At 42.3% G+C, this 22,832-nt stretch overlaps 1 protein-coding gene across 3 annotated transcripts in view; it reads left to right on the top strand.

Moving 5' to 3' along the window:
• LOC125883602 (zinc finger protein OZF-like) overlaps window positions 1-22,832 on the top strand; it is a 115,167-nt gene that overhangs the window by 48,273 nt on the left and 44,062 nt on the right. Inside the window, exon 2 of one of the 3 annotated variants that reach the window (XM_049568022.1) lies at window positions 11,920-16,108. The exons of the other annotated variants lie outside the window; for them this stretch is intronic. Within the exon in view, the coding sequence (XP_049423979.1) occupies window positions 11,920-13,380 (1,461 nt within the window). The 3' untranslated portion in view covers window positions 13,381-16,108. Of the gene's footprint in view, window positions 1-11,919; window positions 16,109-22,832 lie in introns of those variants that run through there. 3 annotated transcript variants of the gene reach the window in all.

The raw sequence follows: 22,832 nt of genomic DNA, 5'->3' as shown, positions 1-22,832 counted from the left end.
GTGTCCAGGGTCTGAGGACACTGGGGGCTCAGCCTCTGTAGGGGGGCACTCTAGTTCCCTGTTTAGTGTGTGTGTCATTTCACCTGCTTTCCACATGACTTAATTGTGATGTTAAAAATATACTGTAGTTTTTATTAAAGCTACCCCCATGTACAAGAAATACTTTATTAAAATATTTGCATATAAAATAACATTTCTATCAACAGATTGATATTACTTATATTTTTTCTTTTTCTCTTTTCATCTTTCATGTGGTGTGAAATTATGGGTATATATCATTTTCCAGTAATGCAGTACCTGTTTATGGAAATCTGACAACTTAATAGGCAGTTTTGAAATCTCAAAATCACATTTCAGCTATGTTGAAGTCTCCACCCATTATCACTTGAGCTGAAGTGTAGGTTATTTTCCAATCATTCACAAGTTTACCTAGTTCTGCAAACATGTCCCTGTCCACAGCTTTATTATTCTAACCATAAATACACACTAAAATGTAACGCTTATCATTTATCTCTACTACTACTATTAACCAATGACGTTATGTATCTGCTTTATTGTCAATTATCATGCCTAGAAACGTGTTAAATAATACCATTACTCCAGCTGAATGAGAAGTTCTATGTGCAAAAAAAAGCAGAATCCCCCCACTGACCTTTCCAAAACTTTTCGTCAGTCATAACAGAATGAGTCTCTTGTAACAAAACACATTTTGATTTTTGTTCCTTGTAAAATAAAAAGATTGCTTTTCACTTAACACTGTTTTAACCCCCTAACATTCAAAGATAAAAAAGAAATAGACATAATCTATAATGTAACTGTTTTCGATATGTCTTTAACTTGCTTATAATGCAGGAATGAAATATGTTGCCCTTAGAACATAACCTTACCAACTTATTGGGCTTTAAATTTTGTCTTATGAAGTATTATCAGTTTAAATTCTCATCAAATATACTTGTAATGAAACCATGTATATTTCACAAAGTGCTTGAATATTACCTTGCTGAAAATATCAGCTGAAAAAAGCCACCGCTGCTCCGTACGCAAAACACTTAAAGAGGTGCTGGAGCTGAACTTGGGGCCTTAGAAACCAACAAAACAGCAGCCGCACACTCAAACACTGTGCATATATCAGTTTAATGCAAGCTTTCGGTCATTGTGACCTTCTTCTACCTGAAAATATACTTGTAATGAAACTATTTGACAAAGTGCTTGAATATTACCTTGCTGAAAATATCAGTTATGGGTCAATTCTGTGTCCCTCAATGAGTGCGTAGCCTTCTTTGAGAAAGGCTCTTTTCCCATTTCTTCTGGCTTCTTGCACCTTGGGCCACAGCTTAGCCAGGGTTTCACGATCCTCCTTTGAAAAGTCCTCCTTGAACTGAATGTTCATCTCTTTGCAGACTCTCGCCTCTCTGGATTTTTTTCCATATCTCATCTTGAATAGTTGGCATTGCGAACTGTATGATTATTGGTCTGGGCATTTTGTTGGCAGTGGCGTTATTCTTCTTTCCCAAGCGATGTACTGTGTCCACTGTCTCACCAAGTTTATCCACTATATACAGTTTACGCCGCCATCTTTATTTCCCTTCGAAAATCCCTTTTGTATGACGGAAGAGCAACTCAGGATGAAGTTGGACACAAATCTAACCAGCATGCATTGTGTTGCGATCACTGGTGATCAAATCTGCGCAGGCCTGACTCATCTCCAACGAGCCTGAGCTGTTGAAAGTAGCCAAGAGTCGAAATTTAAACCCCGCTATTACAATATGGAGATGGCAGTACAGGGTGATTAGCATGATTTAATTTTAACACTGGCAGGGACGTGTGTGTGTGTGTGTGTGTGTGTGTGTGTGTGTGTGTGTGTGTGTGTGTGTGTGTCTGTGTGTGTGTCCTCCCCCAGGGTATTCTGAAAATAAAATGTGGGCTGTAAAGCCACCAGTATACCTTTATGTATATGTAGAATGAGAAGGTGTGTGGACACTCTACTAAATAAATGAGGAAAGAGACCGAGCAACAATTATCAGATTTATCTGAAGAAAAAGCAAATAGTAATGCAAAAATTCTAGTAGAATGCACAGTACCAGTACAAACAACTCACAGTAAATGATACCAATATGTACAGTATCAGTACAAACAACAGTAAACACAGTGGAATTATACCAATATGCATGTAAACAGTCCCCATTCTAGAATAAACCATACCGGTACTGTATGGAAATGATGCGGCCGGTTGGAGCTCAAATTGAATGGGAAACAAAGTCCAGTGTTCACTTAGCTGGGTGTAACTTGGCTGGGCGATGTCTGTCGATAGCTGCCTCCGTGAGAAGAGAACAGAAGGAAGGGAGGGGGGTATCACTGTCCGAGGGCTGCCGTAGAATGGCAACGAGGATGTCAACACTCGCTACCCGCTCCCTGGTTGCGGCGATGCTGGCCAGCTAGGAATGAACTAGCAGCCAGTACAGTACATTCCTCTCTGGTCTAGCTAACATTTAGCAGTGTTACTTACTGATCCATTAGAAAGAAAGCTAGCTGGACATGGGTTTTGAATCCTCTTTGGTCACGGAGCTCCCTCCATCTCTTGAACGCCTGACTGAGGTTTACTCTTGTTTTTCCTCTTCTTTTATCACTCTCCTTTTTGCTCTTCTTTGCCTCCTCACACAGAGGAGCTCCTTTTCTTTTGCTCGGCCGTTTTTCACTTGTCTCTAAACTTTGTCCATCTGCGATTGTGCTTGTGACTTAACTGTCTCATGCCCAACTCCTCATAAGGACCAGCTCCAGTCCCTGATTGGTTGACCGACCAGTTTCGCAATACATGACACGTTTCCTGCTGTAAAGCAGATTTTTTTCTGTGATAGTCTGATTTTACTGTGGCCTCTAGCTTGTGCAACCAACATTATTTTCATAATGATATATTCATGAAAAGATGCTATCTGTTGCCTCTTTAAATGTAACATTAAAGTTAAGACAGAGGATGATCAGTCAGTCAACATTTATTTCTATAGCCCTTTACAAAACCCAAAGGTACCCAAAGTGCTTAACAACAGTGTCAAATAACAATGAAAGTACATGAAGTAACCATTAAATAAACAACAAGACAATACATAAAAGAAAAACAATGGGGGCGTCGGTGGCTTAGTGGTAGAGCAGGCGCCCCATGTACAAGGCTGTTGCCGCAGCGGCCTGGGTTCGACTCCGGCCTGTGGCCTTTTGCTGCATGTCACTCCCTCTCTCTCTCCCCCTTTCACACTTGTCTGTCCTATCCATTAAAAAGGCAAAAATGCCAAAAAAAAAATCTTTAAAAAAAAAAGAAAAACAATGGAACAATGGAAAGTGTGACAGTGCTGCAGGGTATTAAGAGCCTTTCAACATAGATAAAATACATTAAATGGAATAAATGAACCTAAAAAAGGACAGCCATAGTCAGAATTAAAAGCCATTCTAAAAAGGTAGGTCTTCAGCTTAGTTTTAAAAAGGCAGAGATCAGTAGTGGTGCGAATGTCAGGGGGGAACTTGTTCCACAATCTTGGAGCAGCAACAGCGAAAGAACTGTCACCCCATTGTTGGTAGTGCGACCTTGGGACTTCTAACAGAAGCTGACCAGATAAACGCAGGGCCCTGCCACTATCACGGAAAGTTAAAATCTCTGACAAGTAGGGAGGAGCCAGGCCATTAATAGCATTAAAAACAAACAACAGTATTTTAAAATCTATCCTAAAACGAACTTGAAGCCAGTAGAGTGACGACAGCACAGGAGTGATGTGTTCACGTCTGGGCGTGTTTGTTAATTCTGTACAAGATGAAGACGTGAAAGGGAAGACTGGCTGAGGCCAACATAAAGGGCATTACTGACAATTGATCATTTTAATTTATTCTGGGGCCGACAGTCCTTTTTAAAAAGTGACGGTTTTCATCCCAATAAACTGGGCAGCCAAATGTTAGCTGCCAATTTACAGCACGCTGTGCAAAGCTACTCACGTGACTGACTGATAGTGTTTACCCACACACCGTCTTGCTCTCTGGTGTCATCTCTGGGTACCTCCTCCTGCCACAGCTCCCCTTACAGGCCCCAGCTGTCACTGTCCCCTCCTGCTGCTGCTTTCCCCATTCAGTCTATCATCTCAGTCAGACCTCTCCGTCCCTATAACAGGTTCAACTCTGTGAACAAATGTAACCTCTCAATAAAACACGTCAAACGGTCCAATCCCAACCTCTGCCAACTCCCCCATTCCTCACAGCCAATCACACAGCAGCATTTCCTCAAACTGGCACTGCTAAACATCCGTTCACTCAACAACAAAGCACTCATCTTAAATGAATTCATTACTGACAACAACCTAGTCTTCCTCTGCATCACAGAAACCTGGCACAAACATCTGGACTATTTTTCACTCAACCAAGCCACCCCCTCCCGATATACTTATATTGACCAGCCCCGTCTCACTGGAAGAGGCGGCGGTGTGGCCTCAGTCCATAAGAGTGACCTAAGAATCACCATCATATGTAGGTATATCATATGCCTCTGCCCCTCCTTCACTCAAACTGGGTGCAGTCACCCCCATCATTAAAAAACCTGGTCTCAACCCTGACATCATGAGCAATTTCCGGCCAATTTCCAATCTCCTATTCCTCTCAAAAATCCTTGAACGTGTCGTGGCCTCACAAATCAAATCCCACCTCAACAATAATAACGTCTTCGAACAATTTCAATCCGGATTCCGCACACAACACAGCACCGAAACTGCCCTCCTTAAAGTCACAAACGACCTCCTCCTCTCCTCAGACTCCGGCCTACTCTCCATCTTCTTCCTCCTTGATCTCACCGCCGCCTTTGACACCATCAACCACTCCATCCTACTCTCCCGCCTGCAAACCCTCCTCAACATGACTGACAATGTCCTCACCTGGCTACATTCCTATCTCACTGACAGAAAACAATTCATCTTCATCAACAACTGCTCCTCCTCAACTGCCCCCCTGTCCCAAGGCATCCCCCAGTGTTCGGTGCTTGGTCCTCTCCTCTTCATCCTCTACCTCTTCCCCCTTGGTCAAATCATCCGTTGTCGTGGTCTCTGTTTTCACTGCTATGCTGATGATGTCCAGCTATAAATCTCCACTAAATCCATCACCCATTTAACCCACTCCACCCTGTCAAACTGTCTCTCTGAAATTAAATCTTGGATGCAAGCAAACTTTCTTAAACTCAACTGTGATAAATCAGACATGATCCTAATTGTTCCAAATTCCCTCACCCAAACAGCCAAAGACTTCCACCTCACCATCGACAACTCCACCCTGTCCCCCTCCCCTCACTGCCGCAACCTTGGTATCATCTTCGACAGCCACCTCTCCTTCGACCAACACATCAAACAAGTCACTAAAACAGCCTTCTTTCACCTTAAAAACATTTCTCGCCTCCGCCCCTCACTCTCTCGCAATGCTGCCGAAACCCTGATCCACGCCTTCATTACATCCCACCTTGACTATTGCAATAGCATCCTTTATGGCACAACCTCCAAACTCCTCAATAAACTCCAGTATATCCAAAACTCTGCCGCCCGCCTCCTCACTCACACCCGCTCCTGAGCCCCATCACCCCGGCCCTTCAGAACCTCCACTGCAGGGCCGCCCCTCCCTAAACACAGAACACGCGCTGTGCGTAGGGCCTCATCTTCCATGGGGGGCCACATTTTGCACGAGGGAACGCATTAGCGCATATGCGCAATGGATGCGCACATGCGCTACCGTGAGGCGCGCGTAGAATCAGCTCGAGGAAGGAGAGAAGAGACCTGACCGCCCATGCGTCGCTGCAATGATTGACAGCACTCAACATCTGAACAATAAGAGGGGTGCGCCAGCAGGCACTTGCAGAGCTGCAGCAGGTGAAGAGTTGTCGTCATGTCGTCCAAAAGAGCCTCAGGAGTGTGTGCGGGGACGGGAGTGCAGGCGGGCTCCACGGAGGGGGAGACCAGAGCCTCGGGGGTATGTGCGGGGCCGGGAGGTCGGATGCTCCCAGAGAGGGGAGAGGGAGAAATATAGCTAAATAAGATGAAAATAGAAAAGAATGTCTCTGTATTTTATTTCTGTTTTCAGTGTTTAATTAAGGTGGGAGAGGCAGAGGGCTGAGGGAGATCGGACGCCTCCAGAGAGGGGAGAGGGAGCAATATAACAAAATAAGATTAAATAGGAAAAACCTGTCTCCCTCTTTTATTTTATTTTCAATGTTTAATCACGGGTGGGGGATTGAGGTGGTGGAAGTTACTTTCTTTTGATGAGTAATTGATGGCTATTTGTGACTCAGATTTGTTTATTTATTTATTTCAGTTTGAAGTTATTTTTATTTAATATTTATTTATTTATTTATTTCAGGTTGAATTTTTTATTTTATTTGACTCAAACAGCCAAACTACTGTATCTACAGTACATTTGTTATTGCCAATAAAGGTTGTCAAGTTAAATGGCAAGTTGTTGTACGGTTATTTTGTACCTATGATACATTTGGGATGGGGGCCCCCAAATAAAATTTCGCTTAGGGCCCCAATTTGGTCAGGGGCAGCCCTGCTCCACTGGCTCCCTGTTTGACAACGCATCCACTTTAAACTCCTCCTTCTCACCCATAAAGCCCTCCACAACCAGGCCCCTCTTACCTCACAGACCTGCTCCACCCTTACACCCCTTCCTGCAGCCTCTGCTCTTCCAATGCTAACCTTCTCAACGTCCCCAAGACCAAGCACAGAACCTGGGGGGACAGAGCCTTCTCCGTTGCTGCCCCCACCTTCTGGAACTCCCTCCCAAAACACATCCGTGACTGCACTGACCTCCCATCATTCAAATCACTAATCAAAACTGACCTGTTCCATTCTGCTTTTAGTGTTTAGCTACTTTTATTCATTTATTTATTTATTTGCTTTTTCCACTCCCATTGTATTCCTCTTTGTCTTCGATGTCTTTTGCTGAAAATTGTTTTTTGATGTGTTTGAACCATCTCTGTGAAGTGACTTTGAAAAGCACTTTATAAATAAAATGTATTATTATTATTATTATTACAGTAATCTAATTGTGAGCTGATGAATGCATGAATTGCCTTCTCAAGGTCCTGCCGAGTGAGAAAAGGCTTCACTTTGGCCAAGAGACAGAGCTGGAAAAAGACAACAGAAAACAACAGAAGTAATCTGTTATCGAATTTTAAACCATTGTCAAATGTTACACCAAGATTTTTTACATATGGTTTAAAAAGGGGGCCAGAGTGCTACAGGTTGTTGCACTAACATTCAACATAGGTGAAGTACAAACAAAATACATTCAGTTTTGCTGTCGTTCAGGTGCAGAAAGTTTCGTGCCAGCCACTGCTTTACGTCACTAATGCAATCCATTAACTTATGAAATGCAGTACTTTCAAATAAATATGTAAATCATCTGCATAAAGATGGAAAGACAGATTGTGTTTTATTATTATTGATCCTAGAGGTAGCAAACACAATGAAAATAGGATAGGGCCAAGAATAGATCCCTGTGGCACCCCACAAGGGAGAGATGCATATGGTGAGTGGAGGTGACCAATCATCACAGAAAAGCTCCTATTGGCCAGGTACGACCTAAACCATTGAAGAGTGGTGCCATGGATGCCTACATACTGCTCTATGCGAGAGGTGAGGTCCAGCTGCACCAGCACACCGGGATTCCCAGCATCCACAGACAAGGCAACATCATTGTGCACGTAAAATCAGACTAAAATCTATCAAGAACATACTTTGTCTCTAAAAATGACTGTAAGATCTTAGAAAGAAAGGGCGAATGGGAGACAGGTCAAAAACTGGACAGCACAGAGGGGTCAAAGTGGGTTTGTTTTAGGAGGGGCCTAACCACAGCGTGTTTGAAGGCAGCTGGGACAGACCCTGAACTAAAACAGGACTTAATAAAAACAAGGAGACTTGACCCAACAGAATGGTAAACCTCCTTTAAGAATTTGGCAGGAATAATATCTAATGGACAGTTAGTAGGTTTCACGCCATTAACCACTTTAGTGGAAAAATGACAGACGGTGCCGGAGGAGCACACACATCACCAGGAGAGATAGATATTTTACTAGTATTCTGCCTGACAGATGCCACTTTGTCAGTAAGAAAAAAGAAAAAAGAAAAAAAACCTCTCCACAGGCTGCAGTGGAAGCATCAGACAGGACAGTGGGGCATGGGTTAATGATGTGGCCGAAACCCAAACCAAAAATAAACTTGGATAAGTCAGATAAGAGATACAGTGCAGTGTAATCAAATTAATTAACTTGTTCATATTTCCTAGACACAGTTTACACATTTACAGATGAACTTCATGAATTAATCTGGGCAATCTGGACACACCGGACGTGTTAGTGCCGCGGAAGTCCTGCGAGTGTCCTCGCAGGCGCTTTACTGTCCACACAGGCAGACAGGCAGCGCATTTCTGCTGCGCTCTCCGCACCGGTTAAACATCGACTCCACTGGTCTGTTCCTGTCAGTACTTGTTTTTTCACTGCGACAGGTCATTTTAAACATGGGTAAGGCCATATTTTCATCGTTTTTTATAATGTAATAAGTTAATGTTAATTTGTCGTTGCATGTCCATGTATTGAGCGTGTTGGATAAACACTTAATGAATAGGGCATATGTTTTTGGAGGCACCCAACCCCTCTCTCTCTCTCTCTCTCTGACCAAATTTTTTTAGACAGTTTTAAATCATTTATTTAAGCATATGGACATGTAGGTTTTCATCTTTTGACACCAAACATTCTGTGAGTTTGTTTGAGACTGTCAAGTCAGTGTGAGGAAAACAAATGTGTGTGTTTGATCTAAAATATTTTACAAAGTAGAAAGACAGAACTCTTACATTTGTACGTTGTTTCCTCCATTGTGATGTTGCGCTTCCTGCTGGGCTCATCAGAAGCCTGCACTGATGCACACTCGCTACTTAAAGGCTGAGCAGTCCACTCGCACTCAGCAATAGTTGGTTTGGGACGGCCCTTAATATGGCGCAGCTCCATGTGACCGCGCAAACGGAGGGGGATATGGATGGATAGAGCAAGGGGATAGGGGCTGGTTTGGGATTGGGCGACAGAGTCTATAGGGTTAAATAACACCCTTGGATGATGAGAGCTGTTAGCTATGATAGAGGACAGATAGTTAGACTATGCCTCCTTCAGAGATCTCTGATAAGCAGCCAAACTGTCCCTTACCAAGCCCAAGGAAACATGTAATTTGTCCTTCTTCTACCGCCGTTCAGCCTGTCAGCAGAGAGCAGGCTATCTGGGCAAAGGGGAGAAACCAGCCCACTGTCACCATACAGCTGAGAGTCCTTGAAGGCAGCAGCAAACTCTCCAGCTGTTGATGAGGTAAAGATGCGGTGGCAGCGAGCAGGGGAAACAGGCCTGTTGGCAGGTGGGGGAGCAGCAAAGTCAAAAATAATGGGGAGATGATCCGAGATAGTAGTGTCCACTATATCTCTGAGGGAGACAGGAAGCCCATGAGAAATTACAAGGTCAAGAGTGTGCCCATGTGTTGGACCATTGACTGCTTGAGTGAGACTGAAGGACTCCAAGAGGCCTTTAAACTCATTAGCCAGCTGATTGGCTGCACGGCAAACATGAATATTAAAGTCCCCACGGATCAGAAGTTTATCTAACTTTGGAATGAAGTCAGACAAAAACTCTGAAAACGATGATGATCATGATGATGAAGCCCAGTGTTACTGTGTAATTCTCTGTATAAACTACACTGCAGAGTGGAGTCTCTACTAACAGACAAACACTGACAGCTGATGAACATCAACATCAGCAGCTCCGGCTTACATCTGCTGCATCACGTTTATATCGTCACGCCCAGGCGCCGTCTCAACGTCCCATCATACACCAGCCTACAGCTGCTGTTGATTCACCTCACACATTAACACTCAGCTCAGACACACACACGCAGTCAGAGAGGTAACGACACAAATAATGTCTAACTGTAGCACCACATGGCGAGCGGTTATTAATACGTTTAACTACAGAGGCGAGCCTTTTAAAAGCTCGGTGTTGGATGTTAGCCGCTGCTGCTAATTAGCTCGTGCTAACACTCTGGAGACGGTCCTTCAGCGCTGTGTCTATAAAGCAGGGGGTGACTGTCATGACATGTGAGCTTCATTTAAAGCATAGCTACAAATTAAAGTAACAATACATGTTAAAACACACAGAGACAATACATCTGTGATCAGTTCCCAAATTTACTTTTAGCAATTTTTTCAATCTTTTCCTCTCTTCCAATTTCTTGTTTTATTTTATGGAAGTGATCAATGCAAGTGCATTTGTCCTTTAAACTCAAAAAATAAAAGCTTACAAAATAAAAGATGCCTGGTACGTTCGTTACAGCCATATCAGTTTGTAGAACAAATTTGTAGAACAGTATTGAACAGTTAGAGCAAGAGGCTGCACTGCAACGTGCAAATCACTCCTTCTCGTGGCTGCCTGCACTTTCCCTGTCCTCGCGGCTGCAGCTTGCGCTCTCTTCATCTACTTCTCGCCACTGCCGTACACAGTTTAAAAACTACAACACCCATAATCAATGTAGGAAATGCTGCAGCCAATGTGCAGCCGGCGGGAGCTGCAGGATGACTCAACCACCATGATCAGTTTTTAATGTTTTATCAGCCAATAACTACTCTAGTCACTCTAGTCACCCTAGTTGTTGTTCTTCTTCTCTGTGTTTATTGGCGGCTCACAAAGCAAGTTTAAAGGTACATGTAGCGCCACACACTGTGTCGGGTTTGTAGATGCTGCCCTTGTAAAGTCAATGAAAGCAGTCTGGCCTTGTGTGATAATTAAAATGTCCCATTATTGGATGATAATATATGGACTCGATATATATCGCGCATTACTAAAAACCCACAACTGGACGTTGAATCTCACCTTTATTTTAGTTGTTTTTCAACAAAATGGTTTCAGGTTACAATCTTAGTAATAAAATGTCTGTTCAACCAACAGTAACCGTTTTGTTTTCATTCCTTTAAGGATCATTCACACTAATCATAATATAAATTCTGTAATACCCTGAAACGCATTATATTTTTAGACAGTTATCGTACCATGAAAATCTCACACCTTGGCAGCCCTAATGTGCTCGGATTAATTTGGCACAGCAGTCATAATAATTTTGTTGAAATGGAAACTCAACTCCTGACATTAACTGCTGGTGTTCTTCACCACTGTTTGGGAAGAACGAAATAATGGGAGCAACAGGGAGACCAGCTTTAAGAGTCACATTGTCTTTGTGAATAAGTGCTGCGCAGTGGATCCGATTTATGACAAATGATTTATGTGGGTTATGAAAAGTAACTGATAAATATTTAAAGAAAATGAGAAAAGACTTTGGGGCGTCGGTGGCTTAGTGGTAGAGCAGGCGCCCCATGTACAAGGCTGTTGCCGCAGCGGCCCGGTTCTAGTCCAGCCTGTGGCCCTTTGCTGCATGTCATCCCCTCTCTCTCTCTCCCCCTTTCACACTTAACTGTCCTGTCCATTAAAGGTAAAAAATGCCCAAAAAATATCTTTAAAAAAAAAAAAATGAGAAAAGACTTTGGTGTGGCGGTTAGCCTGTACAGTCATGGGGGAGACATGAGCACAAGTCAAGAATCTCAGGTCCAACCCAAAACCACTAAACCACTAAATTATGGAGAGAAGTATCAGTGAGAGTTGCATTGATAAGTAGTATTGTTATCAATTCCTATCAAAAAGTCAAAACCTAAATAAAAACTATTCTGTAAGTTATTTATCATAACATTTGTTGGTGGTAATGCGTTAGTCAGACATTGTGGGTTATGTTTCGCAGACATGCTTAAATGTTATTTATGGTTTTAGTTGGCTCGCTGCACCGTGACAACTCATTAACTCTTTTTCTCTGTGTCTGTTTGTTGCTATAGGAACAGAGAGGAAGAGAGGAACTTATACATCACCACCGTGACAAATCCTTCACAACATCTGGATCTTTAAAAATTCATCAAAGAGTTCAAACTGGAGAGAAACCATACAGCTGTGACCAATGTAAGAAAACATTTTTGCGCTGCAGTGCCCTCAAAGCCCATCAACGCATTCACATTGAAGGGGAACTGTCCAGTTTTTTCCAAAGTGGGAAGGATTTCACAGAGTCAGGGACCTCAAAAAAACAAGACATTGACACAGCAGAAAAACTGTTTAGCTGTGATCAATGTGAGAAAGCTTTCACCACTCTACGTAGCTTAAAAAGTCACCAACGTGTTCACACTGCAGAGAAGTTGCACTGCAGTAACCAATGTGGGAAAACTTTTTCGCAGCGCACGTCCCTTAAAACTCACCAAAGAATTCACACAGGAGAGAAACCATACAGCTGTGATCAATGTGGCAAAGCTTTCGCACGATCAGAATACTTGAAAGCCCATCAACACAATCACACAGGAGAGAAACCGTACAGCTGTGATCAATGTGGCAAAGCTTTCAAATGGTTAAGTAACTTTCAAGCCCATCAACGCTGTCACACAGGAGAGAAACTGTACAGCTGTGATCAATGTGGCAAAGCTTTCAAATGGATAAGTAACTTGAAAATCCATCAACGCAGTCACACTGGAGAGAAACCATACAGCTGTGATCAATGTGGCAAAGCTTTCACATGGTCAAGTAACTTGAGAGCCCATCAACGCAGTCACACAGGAGAGAAACCGTACAACTGTGATCAATGTGGCAAAACTTTTGAACGATCAGAATGCTTGAAAGACCATCAACGCAGTCACACAGGAGAGAAACCATACAGCTGTGATCAGTGTGGCAAAGCTTTCACACAGTTAAGTAACTTGAAATCTCATCAACGCAGTCACACTGGAGAGAAACCATATGGGTGCGACCAATGTGGGAAAAAGTTTTCCCAAATCGGAACCTTAGTATCTCATAAACATATTCACACTGGTGAGAAACCGTACAGGTGTGATCAATGTGGAAAATCCTTTGCACGGTCAGGGGCCTTAAAAGGCCACCAACGTATTCACACAGGAGAGAAACCATACTGGTGCCATCAATGTGGCAAAGCCTTTGCACTGTCAGGGGCCTTAAAAGGCCACCAACGCATTCACACAGGAGAGAAACCGTACAGGTGTGACCAATGTGGCAAAGCCTTTACACAAAGAGGGACCTTAAAAAGCCACCAACGTATTCACACAGGAGAGAAACCGTACAGCTGTGATCAATGTGGCAAAGCCTTTGCACGGTCAGGGGCCTTAAAAGGTCACCAACGCATTCACACAGGAGAGAAGCCGTACTGGTGTGACCAATGTGGAAGATTATTTTCCCAGTGCAGTCAATTGAGAACCCACCAATGCCGGCATGCAGGAGAGAACCCGTACAGCTGTGACTAGTGTGAGAAAGCTTTTATTGAATGGTATGACCTAAAAATCCACCAACGTGTTCACACCAGAGAGAACCTGTCCTGATGTGATCAATGGTGGTAGTGACATTAAAGCCCACAAATGTGTTTACCCTGCATTGTTTTGGACATTTTCAGGGCCAGGCAAACATCTTTCTACTGCTTCCTCCACATGCCCTGATAGCTGTGTTGATATCTTACTTTTGTCATTGATTATTTTTATTTCAACTGTAACCCTATGTTGGACCACCAGATTCCTCCCTGTAGGACTCCCATGTGTGTGAGCTGACCACAAACCTTCCAAAATCAATCATGCAACTGTCCGGGGCAATGTTGTGGCTCACAGCGCACCCGCCCCTGAAGTGTATCTCTGCGACTGGTGAGCCCACAGGATGGTGACTCCATGTTGATCTTTGGGACTGTGCCCCACAGAGCCCCATGAGTCAAGCCCATGTAGATATATATAGGCTGATTCACCAAATAAGCATGTGAAAACTGATATTGATGCCTCTTAGCATGGCTGTGATCAAAGTATTTGCATCAGCCTGAGACCTCTATCACAGACAGGCTCTGCAGTCTCAGACGCTGACTCAACATGCTGAATGAAATGTTTAGTGACTTGACTGATTTTTGGTCCTGTGTGCAGCTTCCCTCTCTAGCCTGCCTCCAGAAGGGGGCTCTGTTTCTGTTGTCATGGCGAGGTGCTCCAGGGGCCTGTATCACGAAGCAGGATTAATGTCTTAGCGAGGTAACTTCAGGGTTAACCCTGGGTTTTCGGTCTCAGAAAGCCGGTTCAGTTCTTATCGGGGTAGATCACCATGGTAACTTACTCTGAACGGCTATCCTGCTCTGGAGCAGGGTAAGTTCAGGGTTGAATCTGATCCTATAAAAAGCACCACCCACTGGCCAATCAGCTGTTCGGAAAAAATGACTCCACTGACAGAAATGCAGCCCAGTCATGACGGGAAGTTTAATTAATTTGATTGATTTTGATTTGAAAGTTTATTTTGAACATTAAAAAAGAAGTAAGCAACAACAACAGACAATGAAAAGATTCTTCAAAAAGGAGTGGAAAGAAGTCGAACTTTCATCCCACCCTTTCATAAGAACGCAACTGATCATTTGCGAACACTTAATAGCACCATTAATTAGTGCCAACATTTTGTTTTGTTGGAGAAAATGATCCCCGTTAAAGATAATGGGCCCAATTCACAGCTTTGCTGCTGGAAGTGTGGAAAGTAGCCTATCATGTCTACACTTCATGGTGTTTGAGGGATTTTACTTTTTGTTGTTTAAAGAGGGAGACTAGGTATATTTTTGCACAGCTGTTAATTTCGAACACTTTAGAAATTAATTTAGATTTAATTGTGGCGTCAGCTTTAAGCTTTATTGTAGCATATATAACGTTATGACAAAGAAGACCAATTTATCAGACGCAGTGATGTTAGATGATAATTGTAATACATGCAATTCATCTGCGCAGCATTGATTTCATGGGATTCAAGGGTGTGATCAGTGTCAGATTTACAGGTACAGGTACTGTAGCTACTTGAACCAGTGATGAGTAATTTAACCTACACATCATTTTATTTGCTACCTTGTTTTGTCTTGATTTTTCTCTCTGTCCTCCTCTATTTCTTCTTTCCTGACCCGTTTTTTTTTTCTTCTCTATTATGTGATTTCATTGATGTTTTGACAGGGGAATTTCTTTGATAAGCTTTTAGTGGCTTCTAACCTTTCTGGCACTTTTCTTTATTTAATCTTGTAAATGTTATACTGTCTGTTTTTAACATTATGTGCAAATAAACTAATCTAAACTAAAACTAAACATTATTCACCACGCATGGTTCCTCCTCCTGCAGCTGCCACGGTGTTGGCCTTTTCTGTAATGTTGCTTTTCTCCTCCTCATATTTTAGTAGAATTAATCTCTGATCCTCGCGAGAAATACTTTTTTCCCCTCACATACGGCGCTCTGTGAGGACGCTCAGTGACGCTGCGCTTCTCTCATGATTGTGATTGGTCCGCTGCGTGCGCGTTCACGGCTCTTGATAAAGGAACCCTGGGTTGAGTTACCGAGTTTATATCCAGCGCCGTGATACCGATTATCCTGATTGACATTGTTAGGGTTAGTCAACCCAGGATAGGTCTGGGTAACCCATGAAAGGTTGATCTTGCTTCGTGATACAGGCCCCAGGTCTGATCCATCAGGGTCTGTGGACTCACTGTTAGTCTGGCCCCTCCCCTTGGACCACTTTGCCTCTCAAGACCCAACCAGGAGCAACGGCTGGGACACCACAGCTCCCAGTATCACAGGGACATGAAAACCCCTCCACAATGTTCAGGTTTCCAGCTCAGACTGTTTGCTCCTGTTGATGACATCAGGACACCAAAGTCTTCTGAGCTCTGAGCATCATCAACAACTTAAATACCAGATTAATATGATGTATGTTATCATGTGTAACATATTTAATGTCTTATCCAGTGAGTTGCATGTGTCCTATGTTTGTCCACATGTAGAAGACAGCTGAGTTTTTCTTCCTGAGCTCCACCTGTATAAAGATGGAGGCTGAGCAGGGCGGAGCTCTTCTTCTTTGTGACTCTTGTTGGAGGTACAGAGACAGAAGTTGAGTTGAAGCCTGTTTGTTTCTGTGTGGAGGATTGTAATGTCCATATCATCAGATGAGTTCAGCCTTTAATAAAAATAGTTTGTAGACTCTGCAGTGGGATTAAAGTTCCTGGTGTTGGTCTTTGCTCCTGTCACAGTCTCACTACTAAAGCTCAGACGCTCCTCAGGATCAGCTCCACAGTTTTATAGCGTCTATCGTGTGTTCATTCTTTGGTTTCACTGTAACGCCTGTTTACATCCTGTTAGTGTTTTCATTATTAATTTCTGTTGCCATAGCAACAGTAACTGCTGCATGTTGGTATGAAAGGACATAAAATGGCAGATAAGGGAGCAGAGCGGACCACAAAAAATAACTGTATTGATACAACACTTAGCTCCAGAGAAAAAAACAACATAAAACAGGAGTGTGATTAAACAGAGACTGAAGGAAAGGTGGGGAAGCACTGGGAGGAAGAGAGGAAAGGACGGTGGTTTAGAATCAGCTTGATTTCTTTAACAAACATGGGGTGAAGGCTATGAGCAATGAAAGAAGAAATTACCCCAAAAAATAGCAAAAATGAGAAAAAAGAGAAAATTAAAAACAAGAAATTTTTTTAAGACAAAAACAAAACAAGGAAATGAGCCGGAAGGAGTGCTTATAAAAACTTTTTTAATCAAATTAAGAATTATAATAATTCTGTAACTAAATAAAAAAAATAAATAAATAAATTTCCATATTAATTAATTCATGTATTTATTTATTTGCAATATTTGGACATTTTTCACCAAGTTGCTCATTGCTCATTTTTCACCTGTTTCTTTTTTACCTCCAAAAATCGCACCTGTTTACTCAGAGTTTAAAGCTTAAATACACAGCTCAAGAAAAGTGATGTCACTCCAGATTTTAAAGGGTTGACAGAATTCAAAGGGGATTCAGAGAAATGAGACATACAAGAAGGAGAGAAGAAATAATAATATCAAGACCTGGATTTACTGTTCAAAATATGCAAACATAATACAGAGATGTGATCACTGTGGGTAAGAAGAGACAGTACAGCCTGTTATGTACTGTCAGAAATATGAAGATGAAAGAAAGTGACTGATTCAAAACCTGAAAAGATATTTTACAGAAGAACTCAGGGAATTAATCTGATTACTATTTATTATCTAAAAGAAATCATTATGATTGAGAAGACATGAGTTTTTTGTGTTTTTTAAAAATCTATTTATTTAATAGAGAGTTCAGTCCACACTCCGCACCAGTAGGAGGCGGTAATACAACATGACGTCGTTTGCCAACCGCCAATAAACCTCAAAGAAGAAGAAGCAGGAAAAAGTTGAAGAAGCAAGCCGAGATCAGGAGCAGGACATCAGAGTCCATGAGAGAGGAGGAGCAGGAGGAGCAGTAGAGGAGCGGAATGGAGGATGACAAGCAGAACCCGGAGCACCGGAGCAACAAGGTCCCCAGAAGACAAGCAGCAGGCTCGTCCTCTGATAGCAGCGATGTTGAGGTGAGTGTTGATGACGTCATGGATAAAAAGGGCTTGACAGCAGCCACACTAAAGACACGAGGAAGAGTCTCGAGGCTCCGTGGATCATCCGCTCATTCTCTGGTTACACATCACATCTGGAGAAAGGAAATGTAACAAAGCAAAAAGGATTTTATGTCTCCGTGTTTCCTGTTTTCATCTTGAACTCACTCAGAGTAAAGAAACACTTGAGACGTCTGTGTTGCAGGGTATTTTCCCGCGCAGTGCGTCGCGAGTTCTCATGAGCTCATAGAACAAACAATAGGCTCGTTGGAGATTTAAAGAAAATGAACAGCAGCAAGGATGAAATTAAAATGTAAGAGACTTAAACATGACTTCATACAGGTCTTTAAGGGACTGATTATTTTTAGATAATATCTTCATGGACGATAAATAATTCTTCAGTTCATTTTTAAAGCAAAATATGGAGGGTTGACAGTTTTTCCATTTGCAATGGTATATATGATATTTACCCATGATAAAAATAAATGCTCAATAGTTTCGGGTTCTCTTGAACAACATAAGGATTTACAAACTGAAATCTTTGTCGTAAAGTTTCAGCAGCTGGATAAACATTGTTTACAATTCTAAACTGAACGTCTTTTACTTTTGATGAAATTGGCCATTTAAGATAATGGAAACATTTTATTAATTAAAATGTTCCCGTTATGGATTATTCTTACTTTTGAAAATCAGAAAACAATTTGCATTTGAAAACATTACCAGTGACTTTGTTATTACATTTCTTATTACCAACATATACTTCACCGATCTTTATTTCAGGCAACTTAATAACCACATGTGAATATGTAAGAGTGCTTTGTGTCATGTGTTTCAAAGGAAGCGGAATGGCTTTACAAATTGGACTGAACTCTCTGACAGAGCATTTTAAATGAAACTTTTCCACAAATGAATCACGTTAAATAAAATGGCCATGTTCATCCATCAAGTCAACAACATATAACACTTTTTTCTCATACCATTCTTTTTTAAACAAGGTTTTCTTACTTGTTGTAATGGTTCTATTATACCACAAGGTGGAGCTATGTGGTGTGAAATTATGGGTCTATATCATTTTCCAGTAATTAGGGATGCACCGAATATTCGGTAACCGAATATATTCGGCCGAATAATGCAAAAAAACACACATTCGGTATTTGGTGGAATAAGTTAAAAGCAAGGCTGAATAATAGTGGCGTGTTTTGATAACGCAATCAAACAGCGTGCCGTGACGGACAGAGTAAAATGTCGGCAGTGTGGCGATCCGCCCATCACGGCACTCGCATTTGTGACTAAAAATAGTTTTAAGCGAGCAAAATAGGCTTAAATCATTCAGCACACTGTGCAAGCAGCCTACAGATTTCAACCAGCAGCAGAAACGAAAGGCGAATCCCATCGGTTATGGGTTGATCGGGGGTCACAGACACAGAAAGTAATGTATTCCTGTCAAATACAGCGGCCATTGGCTTACCGCGACGGAGAAGTTGGCTCCAATAATATCCTCTTCTTGGCGTCATGACTGCCCAAAAGTACCTGAACAGCTGAGCCAGCAGAACACAGGTATGTGATGTGTCTGAGGAGAAACGAGCCGTTCACGGCCCACAAACCTCACTGCACTTTAGGGACTGTTCTTTACTTATGAAGGGACTGTCAAGGGAGGAGGGTGGCTGGTTGATTCTTATTTATTTTTTTTTTTTTTTTTATTTTGATCCCCCCTATGTTCATCACTGATTGATGCTGTTTTTGAAGTATGAATAAGTCAGTAAGTAATTTATTCCATTGAAATATCATTGATGTATTATAGAAAAGTGATTTATCTTTTTATAAATGACAAAAGGCACATCTGCCTCATTTTCGCTGTGGTATCGTGATACTACTCAGAACCGTGATACTTTCACTGGTATCGTACAGTGGGTCCCAATATTGGTACGCTGACAACACTAATCTGGAGGTGGTTCATCTGCAAAAACTACTGAAAAACTAAACAACAATATTCGGTATTCGGTACTTGGTATTCGGCCAAACGTTTAATATTATTCGGCTTCGGCTTTGGCCACAAATTTTCATTTCGGTGCATCCCTACCAGTAATGCAGTACCTGTTTATGGAAATCTGACAACTTAATAGGCACTTTTGAAATCTCAGAATAATATTTCAACTATGTTGAAGTCTCCACCCATTATCACTTGATCTGAAGTGTAGGTCATTTCCAATCATTCACAAGTTTACCTAGTTCTGCAAACATTTCCCTGTCCGCAGCTTTATTATTCTAACCATAAATCCACACTAAAATGTAACATTTGTCATTTATCTCTGCTACTACCACTAACCAATGACGTTATGTATCTTGTTTGATTGTTAATTATCATGCCTGTTAAATAATACCATTACTCCAGCTGAATGAGAAGTTCCATGTGCAAAGAAAGCAGAATCGCCCCACTAGTAGGGAGGTTAAGCCCAAAAAATAGGCCTTTTACTTCAAGTCATGATGCAAAGGTCCCGGGAAATAAACACGTTTTTCAAAAATGGCCGCCAATGCGCCGAAAATACTCGAGAGCCCATATCTTTGCTTCTGTTATAGCTATAATGACAAATTTGGTGTCAAAGTGTACATTTTTGGGGTCAAGGAATCCAATAAAATTTGTTTCAAGTTTTAAAAAAACCAACAGTTTTGCCCTTACCATGACAACTGGGGGTAAATATGCACATTTCACATAAAAAAATTGTGTCATCAGAGTGACTTTACTTATCTTTTCCTTCAAAAACTTTAATTTTGTATTAAAGCAGTGCAGCTACTTCTGTACATTACATTTATCCTAAGTAGCATGAGATTTCGACCAGTAGCCTATGCAGATCAGGACAGGACAGAGCTCTTGTTATCTGGGAGTAAGGACGTGGTAGTTAGGAGCGTGGTTCCCAATCCAACCAAGGGGAGGAAGTGGAACCCAAGATCAGCAGTTCAGGAGGCAGAGGCAGCTCTTAGGCATGCAGAGATTGTAGGTAATGTTCAGTTTGGCTGGGGAGGCCTGGGGCTTGGCTCAGGCAAACCGGTATGGAATAAAGCAGGTCTCAAAGATAAAAGAAAGCTGGTCGTGGAACAGATACGTAGACAGGAGGAGATATTAAGGGGTGCAAAGCTAGTGGCCCAGGCTAAACAGGAACAGGGGTTGAACTGGGAAAGTGGAGAGAAGAGGAAGCTCAGTTGGAGGGACCTGTGGAGTATGGAGGAGAATTGTATTAGATTCCTGGTAGGGGCTACATACGATGTGTTACCAACCCCCCAGAACCTAAAACTGTGGGTAAATGAGGACCCATCATGCCCATTGTATTCAGGTACTGCAGCCTTAAAGCATATTTTGTCAGGCTGTAAAGTTAGCTTGTCACAAGGCCGATATACATGGTGACATAACCAGGTGTTGAAATGTTTAGCTGCAGGCATCGAAGGGTAATGAAGACAGGTGAATTCAGAAGGTGTTGAGGATAGGACTTTAGCAATTCAGTTTGTCCGTGAGGGAGAGAAACACAGAAGGGATAAGGTAGTGAGGAGGCAAGGGTGTGGCCACCTAGAAGGTGCTTGTGACTGGGAAATGCAAGTAGATTTAGGGGGAAAGCTTGTTGTTCCCCAGGAAATAGTTTGTACCAAGCAGAGGCCTGATATAGTGTTGTGGTCAGTGAGTCAACGGATACTTTATTTCATTGGGCTGATAGTTCCTTGGGAAGACTCAGTGGAAGAAGCCTATGAAAGAAAAAAGCTTTGATATGCAGACTTAGGAGCAGAAGCTGAGCAGCGGGGATGGAAAACTAGGATTTGTCCAGTGGAACCCAGCCAACATTTGTATGTGGGGCCCATGTGGGTCGTAAATGGCCGTGAAAATGGGCCCTATGTGGGATTGTCCACAGGTTCCACATTGGCCCCGTGCCAGTTGCACACATGGGTGGGTTTACCCAATAAGGGCCCAGATAAGATGCCCATTTTGGGCCCATACTCACTTGGTACCCAGGTAGCCTTAGCATTACCTATGTGGGGCCCACTTGATTAAACCCAACCATGTGGGCAAATGGAATGGGGCCATTATTGAACCCATGGAGAATCCTATATAGGGCCCATGTTTTAACCCATTTGGGCCCCACATACAAATGTTGGCTGGGAAGTGGGGTTTAGGGGATTCATAGCAAGATCAGCTGTCTCGCTCCTGGGGGAACTCAGAGTGTTATTTTTCTTCTTCTTATTATTTTTTCTTCTGCCAGATTTCGGTGCATAACTTGTGCCACAGCTTTGAGTGCACATAGGGTCTTCATAAAACATATAGATTCAAGATTCAAAGTGTTTATTGTCATATGCACAGTAAGGACAAGCATTTCCTTGCAGAATGAAATTCATTCTTTTCTGTCACCAATTAATGCTAAACAATATAAATCTGAAGTATAAAATAGATCAAAACAGGATCATTCACACTAATCATAATATAAATTCTGTAATACCCTGAAACGCATTATATTTTTAGACAGTTATCGTACCATGAAAATCTCATACCGTGGCAGCCCTAGTGTGCTCGGATTAATTTGGCACAGCAGTCATAATAATTTTGTTTTAATGGAAACTCAACTCCTCACATTAACTGATTAATTAATGCTAATTGCAAATGTTAGCTGGGCTGCCGGAATACTCACCTAACACATATGTAACGCCTGACCCATTGCTGGGACCGAGCCGATAATAACTCAAACTCCGGACATTAACCCATGCTACGATTGTAACATTAAATTTAATTGTATCGACGTAGCGACATGTGCCTAACGTTACTGTCACACTAAAATCAACATTTGACTGTTTGTTGTTACTTAACGTTACCTGTCCAGGAGAAGAAGAGCTAGCTCTGAGTCAAACTGTAGCCCCTTTAGCTCTTGCAGTGCTCTCCACCTTGGAAATGCAAGGCCAATGTTAATCCAGGTTCTGTCCCTTTATCCGACAACTTCTTCGCCAACGACCATTGTTTCTTTAGACGTAATGTCAGATCCTGGTCGTCTTCAGGTGAACGTTTCGTTCCGCTCTCTGCCATTTCGCTTCGAAAATACACGCTGCCATTGCTCACTGGCTGTAGCCTGTTATAGGGAGGGAGGGTCAAGGGCTCCGAGAGGAGGAAGGAGGCGATTCACATGAACGCGCAGCCGGACTGGCTTGTAAACAAGGGGCTGGAGATCAACACAGAGAGAGGGTGTGTGACGTCATGCTATACGAAATTACACTTCTAGTTCTTCACATAGCGATTTTTTAATTCCTTCAATCGAGAAATGATGAATTTCCGCTTA

The sequence above is a fragment of the Epinephelus fuscoguttatus genome, linkage group LG23, assembly GCF_011397635.1.
Source record: "Epinephelus fuscoguttatus linkage group LG23, E.fuscoguttatus.final_Chr_v1".
In the NCBI taxonomy this organism is placed as follows: domain Eukaryota; kingdom Metazoa; phylum Chordata; class Actinopteri; order Perciformes; family Serranidae; genus Epinephelus; species Epinephelus fuscoguttatus.
Note: the sequence above shows the minus strand (reverse complement) of the source record. Positions and strands in the feature narration are given on the sequence as shown.